This window comes from Garra rufa, chromosome 1, assembly GCF_049309525.1.
Source record: "Garra rufa chromosome 1, GarRuf1.0, whole genome shotgun sequence".
NCBI classification, from domain to species: domain Eukaryota; kingdom Metazoa; phylum Chordata; class Actinopteri; order Cypriniformes; family Cyprinidae; genus Garra; species Garra rufa.
In genome coordinates this window covers 13273836-13298135 of record NC_133361.1, presented here as the reverse complement: position 1 = coordinate 13298135, position 24300 = coordinate 13273836, and the positions used below count along the sequence as shown (strand labels likewise).

Sequence of the window (24300 nt, the reverse complement as noted above, 5' to 3'; positions counted from 1 at the left end):
GACGTTACTATTAAACTGTACAGGAATATTCAGGTCAGGAGGTGTTTGGTTATTTGTTAATCTAGCCACTGTGCTAAATAAAAACCTTGGATTGTTTTTTTTTTTTTCTATGAGTTGGTGGATATACTCGGCTTTAGCAGCTTTTAAAGCCCGTCTATAGCTGGGCATACTGTTTTTCCATGCAATTTTAAAAACGTCTAAGTTAGTTTTTCTCCATTTACGCTCAAGATTACGAGTTTCTTTTTTGAGAGAATGGGTATTACTGTTGTACCATGGCGCAGTACGTTTTTCTCTAACCTTTTTTAGCTTGATTGGGGCAACAGCTTCTAATGTGTTAGAGAAGATAGTGCCTATGTTACTAGTCATTTTGTCTAGTTCATGTTTATTTATGAGTGCACAGAGCAGTTGAGATAAATCAGGCAGGTTATTTGCGAATCTATCTTTGGTAGCAGGAACAATAGTTCTGCCCAGACGATAGCGCGGAGCTATATAGTTAACATCAGTGATACGCAGCATGCACGATACGAGGAAATGATCGGTAACATCATCGCTTTGAGGTATGATATCTATATCAGTAAGATCAAGTCCGTGCGATATAATTAGATCTAGTGTATGATTAAAACGATGAGTGGGCCCAGTGATGTTTTGTTTGACTCCAAAAGAGTTTAACAGGTCATTAAACGCAAGTCCTAACGCATCATTTGTATTATCAACATGAATGTTAAAATCCCCAGCAATTAATGCTTTATCAAAATTAACCAATAGGTCAGAAAGGAAATCTGCAAATTCTTTTAGGAATTCTGTATACGGCCCTGGAGGTCTATACACAGTAGCCAGAGCAAGAGATAGGAGAGATTTATTTTGCATATCTGACAGAGTAACATTGAGTAGGAGTACTTCAAATGAATTAAACCTGTACCCTGTTTTCTGGGTAACATTGAAAATATCACTATAAATTGTTGCAACACCACCGCCACGACCAATCTGACGGGGTTCATGCTTATAACAGTAGTTTGGTGGAGTAGACTCATTAAGACCAATATAATCGTTTGGTTTTAGCCAAGTTTCAGTCAAGCAGAGTACATCAAAACTGTTGTCTGTGATTATTTCATTTACAATAAGTGCTTTGGGTGTGAGTGATCTAATGTTTAGGAGCCCAAGCTTTAAAAATTGATTTTGTTCATTTACAGTGCATTTTTTTGGTCTAATCACGATTAGATTTGTTCTAGATCCTGCATTAAATTTTTGTTTTGACCTCACTATTCGAGGAACAGACACAGTCTTTATAGGTTGGACAGCACCAATACTATCGTTTAAATGTGCATAACAAAAGCCATCAACGCAACTATTTGAAGAATTGCTTACTAGTCAAATGGAGCGCAGCGTCCTGGAGATGTTGTCCGACAGCAGTTCTGCTCCGACTCTGCTGGGGTGCAGGCCATCAGCGCGGTAAAGCCTAGGGCGCTCCCAGAAAAGATTCCAATTATTGACAAAGAGCAGTTTCTGTTCTTTACACCATGACAACAACCATTCATTTAGAGCAAAAAGTCTACTGAACCTTTCGTGTCCACGTCGATACGTGGGAAGCGGTCCTGACACGATGATTCTCGTCGCGGGCGCTGTGCTGCGAACCGTCTCGATCAGGCTCCTGAAATCCCTCTTCAGGACCTCCGTCTGCCGCAGCCTGACGTCGTTCACCCCTGCGTGCAGGACGATCGCGCCGACGCTCACATCGTCCTTCAGGATGGCAGGTATCTGTGAAGAGACATCAAGAATGCGAGCACCAGAGAAACAGCGAGTGTGCACTTTACCGTTAGCTAAGTTAGCACGAACGTACCGGACGATGGAGTCTCCGACGATCACAGCGTCGCGTTCCGTCTCGTGGAGGGGAGCGAAGCGGTTCCGGGTGGAGATCTCGAAGACCGGGGGCGGCGGAGGGGGAGAGGTCCTGGCTCGGGGTCTGGCTCGCGCTTTCCTCTGCTGCTGCACCCAGGGTCCGTGGTGTCCCGGCGCCGGAGTGAACGACATCTGGGAGGATCGCGTCCTGGGTGCGGCGGATCTGTGCAGAGAATCACACGGAGTAGAGGTTATGGGAGTGTTAGGATCGAGCTGTACACTTATCCGGACAGATTCCAGAGCATCCTTTCGGATTCGCAGCTGAATCTGTCTTGCCAGGAGCTCCTGGATCTGCTTCTCCACTGCCTCCAGCTCCATCAGAACCGAGTGCAGCTCGAACGTGTCTTCACCTGCACTCAAAGGTAGACACAAATTCGCCATTAAAGCAAGTAACAGTGAGTAAGCAGTTTAAGTGTTTGTGAATAGAGAATAAACGATGTATGCAAGATTAGCCGCGACCACGCTGGCAAAGCTAAACGGGTTATAAGCTAGCTTAGTAGCAGACTCGGGAAAGCAAAAATAAAAACTAATGATAACAAGGCGTTCCGATTGTTTTTGTTGTACCACACGACGGGTATATTCACATGTTATGAAAAACAAGAACGATGGTGTATAGAATTGTTTTTAGGTTTAAAAATAGTAATTTGACTCGACGGAGCTTCAACTCAAGGTGCGCGCTAGGCCCAAAACCGCACCATGTTAGGGTGAACTATGTGGTTGACTACTCATACGTTTATATGATGTGATACTGTTTTTGGTACAGTGTTACAGAAAATGCTCTAACCGTTTCTTTTCTTCACCCAGTAACTTAGGAGAAACCAGCCTGTGAGACACCCAAATGCACCTGTGGTCCACCGTCATTCTCACACCGGTGTCCCTTCACAGTCCATCACCAGTGTCTGTCATGCACCGACTGCAAATCTGAGGGATTTCTGTTCTGTTAGAGTCACCAATTACAATATCTAGTTCAAATAAATTTGTCTCACCAATGGTTTCCTTTTTTTTTTCTGTTCACAATATAGTGTGGTCTCTTCTACCTTGGTGCATTCAATTGTTAATGTCCTGAATATTTGTATTATTTGATTATATCTTTAAGTTTATTAAAGCATTCACTTTAGTCTTTTCACTAGAAGAGAATGTCTAAAGTGTAAACTCATGGTCAGCTCTGGGTCTTTTGCGATAATGTGATGAGCAGGTGTTATTACGTCCCGTGTCTAGGGTACGTTCGAGACATAATAAAAAAAACGGTTGTGGTGCTGGATTCCCAAATCACTCCAGAGAACCTTGGCTTCCCGGGTGGAATGCTGTAGATGTCACATGTTTGATGTTCAGTTGGGACAGCACCTGCTTAAACAGTCGAGACGTAAAGTTAGACCCTTGATCTGTTTGAATCACCTTCTGAAAACCAAAGGTCGAAAAGAAGGTAACTAGAGCTTTCACAATAGCCTTTGCTTTCAGTGAGCGTAGCGGTATAGCTTCGGGGTACCGTGTAGCTGTACACATAAGCGTGAGCAGATAAAGATGTCCCGACTTTGCTCGCGGTAACGGCCCAACACAGTCTAAAATTACTCGTGCAAAGGGTTCGTCCATGATAGGGATAGGTTTAAGAGGAGCAGGAGGAATAACCTGATTATGTCACGATCTGGGCTGTGGGGTTTTCCCTCAGCCACCTGAGGTCGCTGTTCCCTGCACTGCACTTCCTAATTGTTATCACCTGTCTAGATGTCATTATCACTCGTTACACTTAACACCTGCTCACTATTAAGGACTATAAGAACTCTCATTTCCCCACTACTCAGTCTGTCTGCATTGTCTTTAGTTTGTCATGTCAACTCTGTGTTTCTGAACCTAGGCCCAAGATCGTGTTCTCTGTTCTGTTTATTTTGTGTTCCAGTTTTGTGCTGTGCTTGACTTTTTGTTGCGTTTTTGTTTATTTAATAAAATCATCTCTTATCTGCACCTGGACCCAGACCTCGTTTTCTATTCCGTGACAGAATGCAGACAGCCACAGTGGGTCCAGCGGGGGAGATATCTTTTGAGGCGACGTCGGCCGCTCGCTTTCAGACGATTTATGCCTGTCTAGCGGCGATGGACGCCTATAGCGCTGAGGCTGCGCGGGAGCGCCCCTACTTTGCAGCGAGGGCGGAGGCACTCTTCCGCGGCCGCACGGAAGCGCGCTTGCGGGACTCCCGAGGCGGCGGTGTCCGCTTGCTCTGTGGCGACTCCTCGCTCTGTTCCTGTCGCGGCAGAGGCCGCTCATTTTGTTCCGGACGCGGCGGTGACCGCCCTCTCTGTTCCTGACGCGGCCCTGACCGCGCTTTCTGTTCCTGACGCGGCGGTGACCGCCCTGTCTGTTCCTGATGCGGCCCTGACCGCGCTTTCTGTTCCTGACGCGGCTCTGACCGCGCTTTCTGTTCCTGACGCGGCGGTGACCGCGCTCTCTGTTCCTGACGCGGCGGTGACCGCGCGCTCTGTTCCTGACGCGGCCGTGACCGCCCTCTCTGTTCCTGACGCGGCGGTGACCGCGCTCTCTGTTCGGGACGCGGCGGTGACCGCCCTCTCTGTTCCTGACGCGGCCGTGACCGCCCTCTCTGTTCCTGACGCGGAGGTGACCGCGCTCTCTGTTCCGGACGCGGCGGTGACCGCGCTCTCTGTTCCTGACGCGGCCGTGACCGCCCTCCCGCCCTCTCTGTTCCTGACGCGGAGGTGACCGCGCTCTCTGTTCCGGATGCGGCGGTGACCGCGCTCTCTGTTCCGGACGCGGCGGTGACCGCGCTCTCTGTTCCTGACGTGGCCGTGACCGCCCTCTCTGTTCCTGACGTGGAGGTGACCGCGCTCTCTGTTCCCGACGCGGAGGTGACCGCGCTCTCTGTTCCTGACGCGGCGGTGACCGCGCTCTCTGTTCCCGACGCGGAGGTGACCGCGCTCTCTGTTCCTGACGCGGCCGTGACCGCACTCTCTGTTCCTAACGCGGCCGTGACCGCGCTCTCTGTTCCTGACGCGGCCGTGACCGCGCTCTCTGTCCCGGACGCGGAGGTGACCGCGCTCTCTGTTCCCGACGCGGAGGTGACCGCGCTCTCTGTTCCTGACGCGGCGGTGACCGCGCTCTCTGTTCCCGACACGGAGGTGACCGCCCTCTCTGTTCCTGACGCGGCCGTGACCGCACTCTCTATTCCTAACGCGGCCGTGACCGCGCTCTCTGTTCCTGACGCGGCCGTGACCGCACTCTCTGTTCCTAACGCGGCCGTGACCGCGCTCTCTGTTCCTGACGCGGCCGTGACCGCGCTCTCTGTTCCGGATGCGGCGGTACCCTCTGACGTTCCTCTGGCGGCGAGGCCAGCTCACGTTCCTCCGCTGCACGATCCTGGCCCGCCATCCCTCCTCCTGATTCACCTTCCCCCGTTCCTCCTCCCTCCAGACTGTTTTTGGCCTCAGGGAACGTCTGGGAGCCGTTCCGTAGGGGAGGGGTAGTGTCACGATCTGGGCTGTGGGGTTTTCCCTCAGCCACCTGAGGTCGCTGTTCCCTGCACTGCACTTCCTAATTGTTATCACCTGTCTAGATGTCATTATCACTCGTTACACTTAACACCTGCTCACTATTAACCCCCTGGGGTCCAAACACGCGTATACGCGTTTTGTGGCAGTTTCCCAAAAGGAACTTCAATTACTCGGTCATTTCTGATTGTACAGATAAAAGCAGTACATCAATCGAATCTGTAAAGGGTCTACTTTTATTTGTATATACTCACAAAACCAAAAAATATTGTGATTTTACAAAATAAAGAAAACAAAAAGGGTGTGCTGTCTGCCGCGTTGATCTCCGTGATCTTCATTCAGAAACGCGTCATTAAAATAGACTATAACTCAGCCAATACACAACACAGAGACATGAGCAATATATCTAGAGAAAGCTTGATATCTATACTTTCAAATGAAGTTTTTCGAAATCAAATATTCTGTGATAAAGTAATCCGTATGAAACCAACACGATGTCCAGTCTCTCTTGTCTGCTTCATTAGTTTTAATTAGATCACGCCCAAGAGCTATTCTATCTTTTCATATTCAAATCGTCCACGTGAGGGCGCCGCGCCAAAAGTAGACGCCCACATCACAGTAAACAAAGGAGAAAGCAGTTTCTTTTCTTTCAAGTTAGTCCTTTCTGGAAGAAGACGGGCTGTCAGGAATAAAACTTACTTCAGAAGATGAACATTAAATGAGACATGGCGTGAACCAGCAGAGGAGATATTTACACAAGTAAGTTTTTTTATTTTATATTTGTAAGCTGTTACTGTGACAGAATGTGCACACATTTTACCAGTTAAGACTTTTTGCCAACTGTATTTCCTGACTACAGCAAGTGAAACATTATAAAGTATGTTTCATTTCACTGCATCTAAATGTGTCATGATGACAGGATGTTTCAACTTTGGTCGAAAAACGCGCCGGCGCGTTTTGAGGCACGCTTTTGTAATAACGCCAAAAAGAATGTAAAATTCTCCGTCAGTTTTGATCGTACAAATACAACCAATACATCATTCGAAACTGTAGAGGGTATATTTTTATTTGTATACACTGTGCTTTTATGAAAATAAGAAAACAGACAGGGCACGCGCTCTGCCTTCACTGTCTGTTATATCTTTTCACAGACACATAAATGAAACAACCTAAATCTCAGTGATTACGTGCCTCACAGACATAATGCATATACTTGTAGAAAGCTTGAAATGTTTACTTTTACATAAACCAATTCAAATAAAAAACTAATATTCTCTTTTTAAGTAATCTGTATGAAAGGTAGAAGATGTATGGTTTCTCCTGTATCACTTCATTACAAACCTTACACCTGTATTTATCTCGCACTGTTTTTAACTAACTGTGCCTAACTCTGCCTAACTGTTATACGCCTATGCTATACACTACCAGTCAAAGGTTATTTTTAAAGAAAAATAATTATCTAATTTTGTGAAATAGGTTTACTATGTAAAAAAACTGCTCACTTAAGGACTATAAGAACTCTCATTTCCCCACTACTCATTCTGTCTGCATTGTCTTTAGTTTGTCATGTCAACTCTGTGTTTCTGAACCTAGGCCCAAGATCGTGTTCTCTGTTCTGTTTATTTTGTTTTCCAGTTTTGTGCCGTGCTTGGCTTTTTGTTGCGTTTTTGTTTATTTAATAAAATCATCTCTTATCTGCACCTGGACCCAGACCTCGTTTTCTATTCCATGACAGATTAGGCTTTCCAACAACCTGACACACGTGACATGAACGGCAATACCGAGCTACATCGGATTTAAAACCAGGCCAGAAAAAATAACGTAAAATCTGATGATAAGTTTTAGTTATGCCCAAATGCCCGGCAACATTATCATGGGCCACACTCAAAACTTGCTTGCGCAAACTCATAGGCACTACAAGTTGGAAAACAGCATCCCAACTATCAGACATCGGAGTCCACTTCCTCTTTAAAATTCCGTTATCCCAAAAATAACCAATAGGTTTATTTTCAATTTCGCCCAAGGATAACGCCCCATTTCTGCAGCGCAACAGTGAAGGGTCTTTTTTCTGTTCGGCAGAAATCAGACATTTATCAATAGACAGCGGCAAATCACCTGGCTCAAGTTCAGCACCACCAGCCGTGGACAGCGACTCTAAGTCTTGCGATGCAGGTGTCACAAAACTATTATCCTCCTTGTCCCCTGTTGTGAGAAAAGTATCAGAAATGTCAACGAAATCACTGAATTTGCGCGCTTGAGCGCGCGTGACAGCACAAGCAGGAAAAATTGTCTGAAATTCTGATGTTAATTCACAAGTAACAGGTTCACACATTGGGTTTTCGATAACTTCCGGAAGTGGGAGGACCTTTTCCCCAGCTAAATCGTTCCCAACAATTAAAGCAACACCTTTAACAGGTAGTTCATGGCGTACAGCCAGTTTCACAAATCCCGTTACAAACCCAGACCGAATGTGCACTTTATGTAAGGGCACTTTCAACACACCCAATTCAATGCCTTGAATCAGAACGTCAGATCTACAATAACTTTCCTCAGAAAATGGCAACACATTGGCCAATACACAGGACTGTGAAGCCCCAGTGTCACGGAGCATGGTCACAGAAACCGCATCTTGAGCCAACCCACTAAGAGAAATCGTCCCTCGACAAATAAATGGACCGTACCCGGCATCAATTTTCGAATCAGAATTACCACTAACCTTGTGAATGAAGCTAACACTTTTAGTGGGTTTCCCCTGATTCTTTTTCCTCAACGAGGGACATGTCGCAATCAAGTGGCTTCATGACAATAAAAGCAAGCTCGAACTTCATCAGGTTTTGTTTGTTTAGAGGATTTCGACGTTCTAAGATTTCGTTCAAAAGGAACAGAATATTGCGGCTCACAACGTACAAATGCGTTTTTGTGAGTCAAAGTGAACTCATCTGCACAAACGGCAGCCTCAGCTAGAGTCGAAATCTTTTTCTCATTCAGATACACAACAATTTTTTCTGGCAACGAATTTTTAAAATCCTCAATCAGAATTAATTCACGAAGTTGCTCAAAATCGGCGACACTGCTGGAATGGCACCATTTATCAAAAAGCATGCTCTTCTCCCGAGCATATTCTACATAAGTTTGACTGGCAATTTTAACATGTGAACGATGTGAACTAATTCATAGGCCTTCAAAACGGCACTTTTCAATTTATCATAATCCAAACTGTCGTCAACAGTCAAGGCGGAACAAACCTCTTGGGCTTTTCCTGATAGCTTGCATTGAATCAAGAGAGACCAAGTCTCCCTCAGCCAGCGTAAAGCCACAGCTCAAATGCACCGAAATATGAATCTACCTCGTTGTCCCTAAACGGAGGTACGAGAGTGATGTGACGACTAATATCAAAATCAGCATTATCCCTAGAAGGCATAGGGAACGAACGAGCAGAAAAACGGGGCGAATGATCCATAGTAGCGGACGGAGGTACAGCCGATTGTATTCTAGCTGAGCTAATGGGTACATGTCGATCAGCCTGCGTTTCAAGTTTGCATTGTCTAAAACGTAAAAGTTGGGTAGTATGTTCCTGTCGTTTAATTTCAAGATCTAATTGTTTCAACTGAATGGCTAATTTTAAATCTTCCGAATTTACCCCACTTAAGGAACGCAGCATAGGATCGGTACCCGAAGCATCATCAATAGCTGCTTCTGAATTTTTTGCCGCATCAACCTCAAAGTTAGACTTAGGCTGTAAAATACCTTGTTGTAAGAGCGCAGTTTGAATTACGTCTTGCACTTCCTTCTTCCTGGCTGTTTTTACAACCGAAACATTATAAAAATCCGCCACCAAAAATACACTTTTTAAAAATCTGACTGACTGGCTGCATGCCAGCCTCTTTATACCCGTATGTATGGGGGAGTGGCTTGGCATGCAAATGCCACTCGCCAATTTCCATTGGCCTTTTGTATAAGGCTCAGAGATGATTGGACTCTCAGCGAGTTCCCATATGTAACGTCAAAGTGATTCGACTGAAGGGGAACCAAAAATGTTTGTCAGGATTGGCTATATTAGTTGTTTTTTCCCTCTACATATTCCCTCTACAAAATTGTGCCTCTTGTATTCTTCAGACTCAATTGCATTATCTAGACTTAATTGCAAAATTGTTTGGACATTTTAATGTCTGGAAATTGTCCTAACTAAATAAATATAAGTGTTGTTGTTTGCTGACTCTCAGCTCAGTTTGTCTCTTTAGCAACAGATAAGCACATAGTTTTTTTGTGCTGTGACAGAATGTAACCAACAATGCATCAGTACATGTTAAAAATGTAAACACACAGTGGGCCAGATATCAGCCATAATCTGAATTAATGTTGTAAATCTGTGTCCATCTGTGTATGTAAACAATAGTTTAAACATTAACTTTTAATTTGAATACATCCCAGTGAAATAACCTATAATAATGTGGTTAAAATGTATAAATACATAATTTTAGCAGACATTGTACGACCTCAAATCTCGAAATCAGATTGAAAAGCACAATTTATCTTTTAAAAATGTGGTTTGGATAGGACATAAACAGTACTGTTTGTGTTCCAGTCTTTCCACGGTTTTAATTACTGTATCTGTACAGTACAAATGCTTTTGTGTGAGTTTTTATATGGTTCTGTCTGTTCTATAGCGCTGTATTAAGTTGGGAAATATAAATATTTTAACCTGCGCCCTCCTGTGGTGGATTTAGTGAATGCATTCTACGTCAGTGTAAATCTTACTTTCGTTTTCGAAAACATCGAGGAGTTGGTGGTGAAATGACGCACATTTCGGGTAAGGTGTTAAACCACACATATTTGACACAAATCAAAATATAATTTTACACCGATAAAAATGCTTATTTTTACTGCTGTCCTAAAATTTACTTCTTTTTTTTTTAAGAAATTAATACTATAGACGCCTGCTGCTGTGTGCTGGAATGTGCAAGATTTAAGTATTTGGGATATCTTATTATTTTAAGTTGCCAAGTATTACCTTACTGGATTGAGATTTTAATCACAGGAGCGGAGTTAAGCACACGCGACTATTTATAGCTTTGAATACAGGCTCCATATAAGGGTACCTCTTCTTACAAGCGCATGTATTTCTCTTCTCGCTTTTTTCTCCCCTAGTCAGATTTCTTCTTTTATTTTGAACCTCGGGGGCTGAAATGGCACAAAATCCGCGTGAGTATCAAATTACAACGAATGAACATGTTTTATTTGGAAAAAAAAAACGTCTCAGGTTACGTAGGTAACCCTAGTTCCCTGAGGACAGGGAACGAGACGCTGCGTCCTGGTGGACACTATGGGAACTGCCTTCAGCATGACCGGTTCTGAAACAAATGTATAGAACAACGACAGTGAACTTGACACTGGCCGGCGCCAGCCTATGACATCATCACCAGGCGCCTGCTAGTATAAAAGCAGGTGCCTGAGAGCACATTACCATCTTTTTGTCTGACGGAGGTATGTGCAGGGCCCGAGGCATGGCCACGAGACGCAGCGTCTCGTTCCCTGTCCTCAGGGAACTAGGGTTACCTACGTAACCTGAGACGTTCCCTTCCGGAGGGAACTCTACGCTGCGTCCTGGTGGACACTATGGGAACGCTTATACCAACGCCGCCATGCCGAGGGATAGGTGATCAAACTGACTGAATGAGGAGTCAAGAAGGAAATCACCCCTGCATCAGCGAGAGTCGCTGGGGCCCAGTGACCTGCCACGGCTAGCCCGGCTACCTGTGCACGCAACTCTCAAGCGTGGAGGCCTAGAGGAAGCCTACTACACTTAACTCTCTACGTGAAGGAGCTCATAAACGCCCCGACCATAAGGGGCGGAGTTTTAGGGAATGGAGGTCTCGGCAGGGCGAACGCCTGCTCTAGGGACCTGACAACATTCAGTGCTACAGGTATAGATGGGGAAGCGGAGCTTCTGGAGAATGGAGGCTTCATAAAAGACTCTCTAAAAGAGAGGAAGCCTGACAACATTCAATCCACTAGCTCTTAGGAGTGGAGGTCTCAAAATAACCCTCCAGTGAGGGGAGACCTGGCTACACTCACGCTTGAAAGTACTGAAAGCGGAGCTTCTGGAGAATGGAGGCTTCATAAAAGACTCTCTGAAAAGAGAGGAAACCTGACAACATTCCCTCCACTAGCTCTTAGGAGTGGAGGTCTCAAATAGCCCTGCAGTGAGGGGAGACCTGGCTACACTCACGCTTAAAAGTACTGGAAGCGGAGCCTCTGGAGAATGGAGGCTTCATAAACGACTCTCTGAAAAGAGAGGAAACCTGACAACATTCCATCCACTAGCTCTTTTAGGAGTGGAGGTCTCAAAATAACCCTCCAGTGAGGGGAGACCTGGCTACACTCACGCTTGAAAGTACTGAAAGCGGAGCTTCTGGAGAATGGAGGCTTCATAAAAGACTCTCTGAAAGAGAGGAAACCTGACAACATTCCATCCACTAGCTCTTAGGAGTGGAGGTCTCAAATAACCCTGCCGTGAGGGGAGACCTGGCTACACTCACGCCTAGAAGTACTGGAGGCGGAGCCTCTGGAGAACGGAGGCTTCACAGAAGACTCTCTAAAAAGAGAGGAAACCTGACAACGTTCAGTCCACCAGCTCTTAGGAGTGGAGGTCTCACTAGCCCTTCAGTGAGGGGAGACCTGGCTACACTCACGCCCGGAGGAAAAAGCCTATACTCGACACTGGGGGTATTCAGTGAGGCTGCATAGCCTATGCAACCCGAACTACCCGAGTGGAGCTTCTGCTCAGAGGGAATCTACAGAGTGGAGGTCTCATGACCTAACTACACTTTCACACTGACGACGGCCTGTGAGGCTGAATAGCCTGTGCAGCAGGCCTGTCTAAGTGGAGATTTCCCGAGGAGTGGAGGCTTCGCCGAAAGGAAGCCTGGCAACACTCTGTGAGTAAGGCTGGCAATGTTCTGCGAGCAGCAGAAGGACTCTAAGAGTGGAGGTCCCAAGACCTACTACACTTCAACACTGCAGGCGTTCATCGAAGCTGAACAGCCTAAACGACAGTACTGCCTGAGTGGAGTCTGGAGAGTGGAGGCTTTCTAAAGAGGGAGCCTAACACACCTCCGTGCTTAGCAAGGAAGAACTCTGAGAGTGGAGGTCTCATGACCTAGCTACACTCTAGCCTTGAAGGTCATCCGCGAGGCTGACTAGCCTGTGCGACAGAAATACCTTCATTTTGGAGCTCTTCTGGAGAGTGAGGCCTGAGGAGGCCCGACACTCGATCCTGCTAGCAGCGCTATCTGAATTGGAGCTGGAAAACTAAAAGGTTTTTGAGAAAAACCAGCTCAGAGAATGGACACGGAGGAACCCTGCGTGGTCCATGGGAGAAAGGAACCTGCCTTTACGGGAGGGACCTTACCATGAGTATGGATTTTAGTGAAGTGCCTGAACAGTGCACTTACCACTCACGTGGATTTTAGAGAATGCCCAAAGACTTCGCGTGAGCAAACACCACAAATGTGGTTTTGAGTAGGTGTCCTGAGCATAGCGAGGATCACCAGATTTGCAGTCTCTAGGCGATAGCGGAGCCTGAAAGCGGAGCTTCTGGAGAGGGGAGGCTTCAGCAGAAAGACTCTCTAAGCGAGAGGAGGCCTACGACGCTCTCCCTAGGAAACTCTTCAGAGTGGAGGCCTCAGGTAAAACCCTCTAGGCGAGGGGAGGCCTGACTACACTCGACGCTCAAGAAAGGCAGATACTCACAGTCAGAGCCAATAATGAAAAATTCTCATTTATCATCTAGCTCTGTGTAGTGGAGGCTCCGAGACTACATCTCCAAGGAGAGAAGCCTACAACACTAGTTTTTGGTGAGTGGAAGACTGCACTCCCCCAAAAAATAGTCAGCGAGGCACTCATGGGCCTGCCAGCTGCTATAACTGTGAGAGTGAAGGTCTCAGTACTGTTGGCTGTGACAGAGGGAGACCTATTACACTGTGCTATCACTTAGCTTGCATTAACCCGGGTGATAGCAGAACCCGGAAGCGGAGCTTTCAGTGAGGGAGGCTTTAAGCTCTCGAACATAACAAGCCTGACGACGCTCAACTGAGGAAGCTCTATCGAGTGGAGGCCTTGGAATACACGCCCTCTCCTAGAAGGGAGGCCTACTTTGTTTTACACTCAACGCTTGTAGTGACAGGTCCACGGAAAGAGTTCACAAGCTGCCTTAACCTTGTGTTCTCCCGGCCTGTATTTCTGGGAAGTGGAGGCTTAACAGAAACACCTCACGTAGAGGGAGCCTAGCAACACTCGACCCAGTAAAAAGCTCTCATGAATGGAGGTCTAAAAATGACCTGCCACATTCAGCGCTAAGAAGTATTATCTTTATGTCTCTCTTCACAGAGGACTTCGCAGAGAGGAGGCCTCCTAGGCCTGCTACACTCAATTCTACTTCAAAGCGGGGCTTTTTAAAGAGAGTGGAGGCTCCAGTAAAACACCTCTCTCTCAGAGAGGGAGCCTTGACAACGCTCTGTTCACCCTAGCACACAAACTCCCAAGAGTGGAGGTCTCACATATGTGTATATGAAAATACACAGGGAAGGTACCTGACCACACTCATGCAAAAAGAGTATTACTCTTAGCAGGGTTTGAGTGAGCGGAGGCTTCGGCAGAGCGATACTCCGCCTGAAGCAGCTTGACAACGCTCAAGAGGGTTATTCTCGTATGTATATGTATGTTGGATCATGTCTATACCAAGCTCACTCTAGCGGAGGTTTCAAAACCTGACAACGCTTAACCCACGAGGGGGTTTCTACGAGTGGAGGTCTCTACACACTGTTTTCTTTTATAAAACGAGGGGAGACCTGGCTACACTCGGCACTTGGTGGCAGTAGAACTCGAGAGGAGCTCGAAACTGCAATAGTAAACACCCAAGCGGAGCTGGTAGACAAAAGAAAACATACACATACACGCTTGAATATTTTATTAAAGTGTCTTTACTGTTCACATACCGGGCCAACAGATGGAGCCTAGGTCTCATCGTTGGCCCAGCCCCGGAGTCAAGGGGAAAAGGAAGGGGCAGGTAGCCCCAAACTGGCGACCTGGCCTCGTTTCTGGCCCTTGGGCCAGGACGGGCCTGGTTTCCCCCCCGGTGTTTAGGTGGAGGCGTGGACCGGCAAGGGATGCAAACCCCCGGGGCTCGGTCCAGATCTTTCAGCAGATCAGCCTGGTGCGCCTCTGCAACACTGCCATCGTGTGCAGAGGAGCACCGGCCACTGCCGCATATGCTTTGGAGCCTTCAGGGTCGATGTCCCTCGCTCTGAGAGATAGTTCGCAACCGTCAGCGAGAGACATCGTCACATATCCGCGCCCGTGCATTCCCTCGACATCAGCATGATTCACATGCCGATGCCTGTGAATGCGGGCTGAATATGGCCTGTCCCATTCCCTCTCGATCTCTTAAGCAGATCAGGAAGGAATGGGAGGCTCACAGGAGTTGGCTTTGTCATGGCCCGGAAGAAGCCGCTCGTCTAGTCTGCCGAGAGCGGCCTCTTCCCTCGCGGGCTTCCACTGTAGATACAAGCGGGCAGCCGCGCGGTCCATAACAGACATCAACTCTTCATATGCGGGGCAGAGAGGCTGCATGGGCTCAAACGAGCTCATATTTGTTCCATTTCAACCTCCTGCTCGCCCTGGCTTGAAGCCAAAAGAGCACTCGCTGCAGAACCGGAGGATGTGAGAGACAACACATCATCCGCTAGCAGCGCATTCTCGTCTCCGGCTGACGTGCGCGAGCGATTAAACGCTCTCTCAAGCTCGTCAGCCAGCTCCACCCGTGAGCCCCGCAATCTCGGCCGCCGAGCAGCCTCAGCTGTGGCGGGACCGGAGCAGCGTGGGGCAGATGGATGGCCCGATTCCCTCGAGAAAAGGGCCAGACGAGAATGGAGTTTCTTCAAAGTGAAACTCTCACAATGAACGCGCTCCGCTCTTCTAGAGCCGAGCGCGCGTGCTCTTACACCTAAACACACCAAACAAAAGGTCGTGTGCGTCATCAAGTGTCAGATTTCTCTGACACGGATCCGCACACTTCCTAAACAGTTTTCTTTCTCTAGGCATCGCTGTACTCACTCGTTTAGAACAGAGGACTCTGAAGACAAAAAGATGGTAATGTGCTCTCAGGCACCTGCTTTTATACTAGCAGGCGCCTGGTGATGATGTCATAGGCTGGCGCCGGCCAGTGTCAAGTTCACTGTCGTTGTTCTATACATTTGTTTCAGAACCGGTCATGCTGAAGGCAGTTCCCATAGTGTCCACCAGGACGCAGCGTAGAGTTCCCTCCGGAAGGGAACTGTCTTGTTGAACTAGCTAGTTTAAACGATCGTTTCCGTTCCATAACATTGCCCCAGGCAGGACATTTCCTCTGGCCTGAATCTGGCCCATATCAACAACTAAAGTATGGCCCAGATTAGTATTTGTTCGCCGGCCCCAAACTCGTCCACATCTTTTTAGCCAGAACCGAACCCAAAATGAGTCAAATCCTGAAAACAGTAGTGGCTGATATATCTAGATCTTATAGGGGCGTAAAGATTTTAAACGCGAAAAACTAAACCGAATGCGATTTCCAACGAGATTCCAACAATTTTACCCACTCCAACCCCCAAAACCCTTAACCAAACTTAACCAAACCATTCGATTCGGGTCTTTAAACGTTTACTGCTAAATTCAAGTTTTGCGCCTTGTCTGGCGCTGAGCCAGATAGACGCGCTCAGTGCTTTTAGCATATATTCAGTGTTTTCAACCAAATAATAAAAAAATGTTTAAGTCTTTAAAATACATTACTAACAAAAAGACGTGTTAAATGCATGATGTTGGTGAAGCGCGTGTAGATAAAAGGCGTGCAGTAAAGAAATAAACACAAGTGTTTATGATTTCCAGACACTTAACCTTGTCTTAATTTAGCTATACAAGTAAAATAATATTATCATTATAATGCGATTTGACCACTTTGATGTCATTTATTAAAAGCTTATTTCAGACATGAGATTCTAGTTTGTTTATGATGAAAAAAAAATACATTTCAGCATTAGAATAATCAGAGTCATCTGCAAAGTTTTAATTAGTTTACACGGTAATGACTACTAAAATTAACCTGCAGCGGCGTTCTCTCTAGGTACAACTCACCTGCTCAATCCAGTACTCAGACTACAAACAATAACACATAATGTGTCCAAGTTGTCTCCTCCAGAACCTCATGTGATCATACTGGTGCTGCAGCACAATGATTTTACCGAGCAGAATAGAGAGATATTACCTTCAGTGTTGAATTGCTTTGGCGAACATGCAATGAAGTGCACAATGATTCTGACTACTGATGATGAGAAACACAGCGCTGAACCGACATCTGAAGAAAATGAATTTATTCAGCAAATATCCACAGAATGTGGAGGAGGACAACTTCAACTTCAACAAAACACAAAACGCTCTCAAATACTTCAAAAAGTAGATGAAATAATCAGTCAAGGTGCAGATAAAAAGAAACAACATGTCTCATCAGTGCATCAAGAGGACATCAGTCTTCTACAATTGCTACCAACTGCTGTTAAGAATGTTTTCATATTAATTATTCAAATATAATTCAAATTAATGATGAATGTGTTAATATTTCTATTTGACTTCCAGGTAGACAGTAAACTATATATTTACCAAAAGTTTCTGACTTTTAATGTCAAAGCTGAAATGTGCCAGTTTTATATAATGGTCTGTCATTAATACAGTAGGTAATAAACTAAGCAAGAAGTAATGCAGGACAGTGAGTAGTACTACATTATCACTTCACTTACTACTATTAGCTCATTTTAATTTGAAAACAAACTTATAATTTGTAACCTATTAGATAAACAGTAAGCAAATGAGAGTAGTTTTATTAACTATAATTACTAATTAGAACATTAATGCATCTGATTTTACTTATCACTAGACATCACTACTCTATTAAAACTTAAAAGATTTTTCACCTTAGTTATTCTTGTTTCCATATTAGTTAATAGTGGAATGTTAATATGGTGCTATTAATTTGTCCTTTTTTATTTTCTAACATTCTAAAGTGCAACCCAATGTTCTAAATGCTTATCATCATAACCTCTACATGTTTTGAACATATTCACTAAATCCAGTCAGTCTTGATCAGTGTTTCATGTCATATTCATCACATCTGATACTATTGGGTGATGTTATTTTTAGAGAGCCAAGGACAACATAGTCCATATGGAGAACGTCCTAACAGTAAGTCTATTATAGTTATATTATAACTCCAGACTTTTTTTTTTTTTTTTTAATATTGTGAAATTGTTGGTCTTTCTGCTGAAATATATATTTGTTGTTGTTTTGTACTCTACAAGTTCATAATAATGTAAACAATGTGAAATCCTGTTGCAAATTAATTAACCCTCATGTGGTGTTCATGTCATTTTTGACTGGAGAAGATTTTCTTTTTCCTTAAAATACTAGTTAATGTTATCGCATTGAACTGAAACTTAGTGACTTTGTTCAAAGAGACTATAACAACTTGTCCACATTTTTTATTTATTTATTTTTTACTTTTTTGTGTTGTTTTTTTTCACTTTGTTACACCTATGGTGTTCCCGGTCAAAAATGACAGGCCTACACAAAATAGCTTATAAATCCCTCGTTATGCTATATTATCCCCAAAAATTGGATTCAATCTTTTTATCAGCTTGTTTTCTTTCAATTAGGACTGGTTTTGTATTCAATTTTCAAACAGTTTAATTGTAGGAGTCATTTATCCGAGCTTATGCACCTCAGTTTTTGAGTGAAAAAAGCATTATTTGTTAATAATTTTGGCAATATTGAGAAAAATATGAAAATAAATTGCACTGTTGATCACACTAGTCTACTTTAATGTTTAACCAGGAAATTTATTTTGAAATGCTTTTATTTTGTACAAAATGACACAGAGTCACACTTGTGGTGTTCCCGGTCAAAAATGACGAGCCTACACAAAATAGCTTATAAATCACTTGTTATGCTATATTATCACCCAAAATTGGATTCAATCTTTTTATCAACTTGTTTTCTTTCAATTAGGACTGGTTTTGTATTTCATTTTCAAACGGTTTAATTGTAGGTGTCATTTATCCGAGCTCCTGGTCATTGAAAGTGAATGGGGGAGACTGAAAATTAGAGAAAAATTTAGTTGACAGGAGCATGTTTATCATGTTCACATATGTATATGTGTGCTTGCAGACATAGAGCCATTGGACATGTGCATGCATGGATACATGTATGCCACACACACACACACACACACACACACACACACACACACAAAAACTATTTTCTGAAAGAAACATTCTTTTTCACAGTGATAATTTTTTTTTAATCTAATATCCATTCATCAATCTGACATTACCACATTCGAACACACACTCACACACCTAAACTCACACTCACGCACAATCTGGCTGTGACTGCAGTGACCCTGCTTGTTTCATCACATCTTCCAGACAAAATATTATGACATTTTGTTTTGGAACTGTGATGTTCTCATTTTTTTACTTAAAAAATTAGATGCCTACTCTCAGATAAATGAGGCCCACAATTAATTAGATGCAAATAGAAATATAAAACCAGTCCTAATTGACAGAAAACAAGTTGACAAAAAGATTGAATCCAAGATTGGGTGAAAATGTGGTTAAATGAGTGATTTATAAGCTATTTTTTTATAGGCCTGTCATTTTTGACCTGGAACACCATAGGTGTAATAGGATTTTGAACACCACATGAGGGTTAAATTATTCTATATGAATCAAAGCCAAGCCTTTTATCCATTTACATTTCTTAATTTAAATAGTTTTAAAACCAGAATATTAAATATTCTCTGTTATTTTATTTTTGCATGATGTGTTTATGTGTTTTCCAGTGAGTGATCTGAGGATTATTCTTTTGGGGAAGAATGCATCAGAAAACACCAGAGTCAGCAACTCCATCCTGGGAAAAGATGTGTGTGAGAGTGATACATCTATACAGCAGCACAATGTGACCGTAATTGGTGGAACAGTGAAGGACAGACACGTTAAAATCATTAACACTCTTCATCTGCTGGATCTAAACATCTCAAATCATCAGCTTGAACAGACAGTGAGAGAGTGTGTGGAGATGTCTGCTCCGGGACCTCATGCATTCATAGTCATACAGCAGTATGAAGACTTCACTCAGGAAGACATGAGAAGAGTGAATTTTATGCTGGATAAATTCAGCGAAGAAGCAATTAAACGTACCATTGTTCTCATGACTGATAAAGGGACAATGTCACAAACGCATACAGTTGCTTACCAGTTTATGAAGAAGTGTGGACTAGGACATATTGAGTTTGAAAAAGAAAACCCGGAATGGCAATCTGACATATTCAAGACGGTTGATAAAATAATTCAGGAAAGCCAGGAACAATATCTTACATGTGATTTATATGAAGATGTTGAAGGAACATCAGTGGATGACGAGCAGAGCAGATCTGATGGTTCAGTCAGATCAGAAGAAAAAAACAAAGAGTGTTCTTATTACAAAGATGATGGAAAACATGAACAGAGCAAGAGAAGTGAAGAAAGTCTAAGTACGTTTTCAGAATTTCTCTTCTTATTATGCTAATGAGATAAAATAACTAAACTGCACCGCGAATCATTCTCATTTAATAAAGTGTACATGCACATAATTTAAAAAGAAAAACTCAATGAACAGGAACAAGGACACAAGAATGAATTTAGAAACAGGGGAAAGCCGTTAATACTTTGGATCAACAACAAAAGAAAACAAGCTCACCAAATAAAAGCAACATCAACAAAAACAAAAGCCGATTGCAAATTTTAAATTTGGACTGACAGAATACAGCATAACTATTTGTACATTGTCAAACATAGTTTTCTTTATTTTTTCGAACAGTTAATATCAGAGAGTGGATTCGTTCCAACTTTAAGTTGATGAAATTATTAATAGTTAACATTTTCACATTCTCAAATGTTCTTGTTGTTTAAGGAAGTCTAATATCTTTTATATGTTTTTCAGTGTCACCAAATGTATTTGGAAAACAGAAGCTGAACCTGGTGCTGTGTGGAAGTGATTCAGAATTTAAAATCTTGATGTCCAAACTTTTACGAGGAAAAAATATAAACAAATCACATCAGAGAGAGAGCAGTAAAGAGTGTGTGAAGAAAGAGAAGAGGATTTATGGTCGTCTGATCAGTCTGGTGGAGCTTCCAGCTCTCAATCAACTCTCAGAGGAGGAAGTGATGCGTCAGACTCTCCGCTGTGTGTCTCTCTGTGATCCTGGAGTTCATGCTTTCCTCATCATTATTCATGCTGGTCCACTGACTGATGAAGACAAAGCAGAAATAGAAAAGATCCAGATGAACTTTTACTCCAGAGAGCATTTCATAGTCATGTTTGTCAGTGATGTCACTGTTAAAGAACCAGTGACAAACTTCATTAAATCCAGCACAGAATGTCAGAGATTAATCAGTCGTTGTGGAGGTCGATACTATGTGGTGGGTTTAAAAGAGCATGAAGACTCACAACAGATCCCAGAACTACTGGATTTTATAGAGAACATGAAGACTGAACCATATTCACAACAGACGTACGTTAAAGATCAAAAGAACAGAATCAAACATGAACTGGAGGAACAGCATAAAAAAGAACTGAAGAGAATGGAAGATGAAATTGAAGAGTTAAAGCAGAAAATTCAGTCAGAAGGTGTTTTTTTCTTTGCTATTGCCAAAATGCCATTATAATCGCATTATTAGGATGCATGTTTGACATTCATTGTTTAGTGTTGGTGTTTATTTTTATTAGTGTTTTTGATATGGACTGAAAAACACCAAAACTAGAACTGCATTGTATTAATAAATGTATATTTGCATGATTTTTTAGGTGCTGAATGTTCAGATGATCCAAAGTGTCTGAGGATTGTGCTGATTGGAAGGACAGGAAATGGAAAGAGTGCAACAGGAAACACTATTTTGGGAAGGAATGAGTTTGTGAGTCAAGCAAACATGAAGTCAGTGACAACCGTTTGTCAGAAGGGAGTTGGTGAAGTTGATGGTCGATCAGTAGCTGTTGTTGATACTCCAGGACTCTTTGACACGACACTGACAAATGATCAGGTAGCAGAAGAAATAGTGAAATGTGTTTCACTGTCATCACCTGGACCTCATGTGTTTGTCATTGTGTTGAGTGTGGGACGATTCACCAAAGAAGAATCAGACACTGTAGATCTGATAAAGAAGATATTTGGTCCGAAAGCGGCTCAGTTCAGCATCGTTCTGTTCACTAGAGGAGATGATCTTGAGAATGAATCTATAGAAAAATATGTGGAGAAAGGAAATGATGTTGAGGTCAAGAAACTAATCAGAGATTGTGGAAACAGATTCCTGTCTTTCAATAACAGAGAAAAACAAGACAAAACTCAAGTGCTTCAACTGTTAAACATGATAGAAGAGGTGAAAAACACCAATGAGGGTCGATACTTCACTAACAGCATGTTTGAGGAGGCAGAGATGTCCATTAAAAAGAGAATGGAGGAAATACTGAAAGAGAGAGAAAGAGAAATTCAGGCTCAGAAAGAAGAGTTACAAGCCAGATATGATATGGACATGAAGAACATGATAAAGCAACTTGAAGAAGAAAAACAAAGAGCAGATGAAGAAAAATTGAAGATGCAGAATCAATTCAGAGAAAAAGAGGAACAATTCAGAAAAGAATTTGAAGAAAAAGAGAAAACAGAACAGAAGAAACGAGAGACTGAAAACCAGAAACGATCAGAAGAGGAAAAACAGCAACGAGCTAAATATTATCAAAAAATAGAAGAAATGAAGAAAGAGATTGAAAATCAGAGATCACAGTATGAAAAACAGCAAAAAGAAAGAGAAGAAGAAGATAGACAGAGAGAAAAGAAATACAGACAAGATCAAGAAAAGATGAAACAACAAGAACATATTTTAGCAGAATTAAGGATGAAAGAAGAAGAAGAAATAAAAAAGAGAGATTTGGAGGAGAAAAGGAGAAATGAACAAGAAGAAAAAGAGAGACACGAATGGGTGAGAAAAATAAAAGAGGCTGAAAATGACAGAAAAGAATCTCAAGAGGAAATTAAACACCAGCAGAGAGAATGGGAGGATGAAAAGAAACGACAGATGAGAGAACGAGAGGAAGAAGAAAGAACAAGAAAAGAGAAACATGAAGAACAACTCAGAGTAAAACAAGAAGAACTGGACAAGATGAGAAAGAGATTTGAAAGAGAGAGAGAAGATGAAGGACAGAAGCTAGAGGATGAGAGACAAAAACAGAGAAGAGAAAGAGAAGAAAAAGAGAGAGAATATGAAGAAAAGAAAACTGAAATGAAAACACATTATGAACAGCTGGAACGAGAGAGAAAAGAGGAGTGGGAGAGGAGAAAACGAGAAGATGATGAGCGACGAGAAGAAGAGAAAAAGACATGGAAGAAAATGATTGAAGATCTGCAACAAGAGCAAGAAGAACAGATTAAAAGAAGAGAAAGAGAGGAGAAGCAGAGAAAAGAAAGGGAGGAGAAGGAGCGAGAAGAAATGAAACAGAAACATGAAGAGGAAATACAAGCCATAAAAAAGAAACATGAAGATGAAGCCAGAAATCAAGCAGAACAATTTAATGATTTCAGAGAGAGAAACGAGCAGCGCATTCAGGAGCTTAAACAGATGCTGGAAGAACGTCAGAAACAACAGGAATTACTGGAAAAACTCTATCAACACCTGAAAGAAGAGAAAGGAGAAGAAATAAAAGAGCTAAAAAAACAAGTTGAAGAACTGAAAAATAAATCAGGTTGTGTCATTCTGTGATTTATTTCAAAGCATAAAGATCAATGTCAACAACATTAGTGCTTCAGTTCTTTGTATTTTCAGTTTTTAGTTATCTTGATCTGTTTGATTAGAATTGCCTGGCAGACAAACTGAAAAAGGTCAAAACATTGAAAAAATATTTCACTTTGTTATCCTAATACTGTTTTAAACCCATTTCTCATTCTCTATTAAATAAAAACTGCAATATTATTTTTCCATTGTTTTCCCTTCTACATCTAAAACTGACAACAGGCATTTAGTTTCTTTCACTGGTCACTTTAAGCATATCATCCCTAACTTTAGCATCCCTTATTGTGAGCAAATAGACCTCATGCAGTATATAGAATAACTGAAAAAGATAAAAACTACACTCTACAAAATGCTGGGTTAAAAACAACAGAACACATGCTGGGTTATTTTGTCTTTTTATTTTTTGTTTATACATTGCTGGTATAAAATGAGCTGGACATTTAAAACCATGCACAGAATTACAGTGGATTACACAGCAATAAACAAAACATGAACATTTATTTTTAAACAAGAACACTCACTGACAAGACAAATTGAATTTATTTGTATGACTACAGCATAACCATAGTACAAACATACTGTAGTTGAATAAGCATTAAAAAATGCAACATTTAAAAGTAACATTTGTGTTTTCACCCGTTCTCTGCAATCACTTTTTTACCAAAAAAGCACTAATTCTGGAGCCGGTGTGTCTGCAAAATATGAGCCGGTGATGGGCTGCTGTTTAACGGGAAAACTATGAACCTCAGTCTGGCGCCTCATGTTTCACTCATAATCTGCCCATAAATAAACGGTACTGAGATTAAAGATCATATTTTAAAATTCAATTAAATTCAATTCAGTGTTATAATGAATAAAATCTGTTTATTTTATGCAAGGCAAAAGTTGTTTCCATCATGTGAAACTACAGATGCTGACACAACTGTCTAACATCTCATCCTTGAATGCTGTGTTGCTTAAAATTATATAATTTACAGCACAGTACATACTTTATAAATTAACATGTGTA

At 42.7% G+C, this 24300-nt stretch overlaps 1 protein-coding gene across 1 annotated transcript; it reads left to right on the top strand.

Moving 5' to 3' along the window:
* The first annotated feature begins 3891 nt into the window (after positions 1-3891).
* On the top strand, positions 3892-23261 carry LOC141285244 (uncharacterized). Its single transcript, XM_073818313.1, has 6 exons — positions 3892-4096; positions 16622-16948; positions 19316-19990; positions 20455-21141; positions 21319-22640; positions 22806-23261. Exons 1-6 carry the CDS (start codon positions 3892-3894, stop codon positions 23259-23261), a joined length of 3672 nt encoding a protein of 1223 aa, XP_073674414.1.
* The last annotated feature ends 1039 nt before the right edge of the window (positions 23262-24300 follow it).

Excerpts from the sequence above, each read along its gene's own strand:
- LOC141285244 (XM_073818313.1), top strand. The coding sequence starts at position 3,892 with ATGCAGACAGCCACAGTGGGTCCAGCGGGGGAGATATCTTTTGAGGCG. Across the intron at positions 4,097-16,621 it reads GCGGGACTCCCGAGGCGGCG|AACCTCATGTGATCATACTG; the intron begins GTGTCCGCTTGC and ends TGTCTCCTCCAG. Across the intron at positions 22,641-22,805 it reads AACATGAAGAACAACTCAGA|CTGGAACGAGAGAGAAAAGA; the intron begins GTAAAACAAGAA and ends CATTATGAACAG.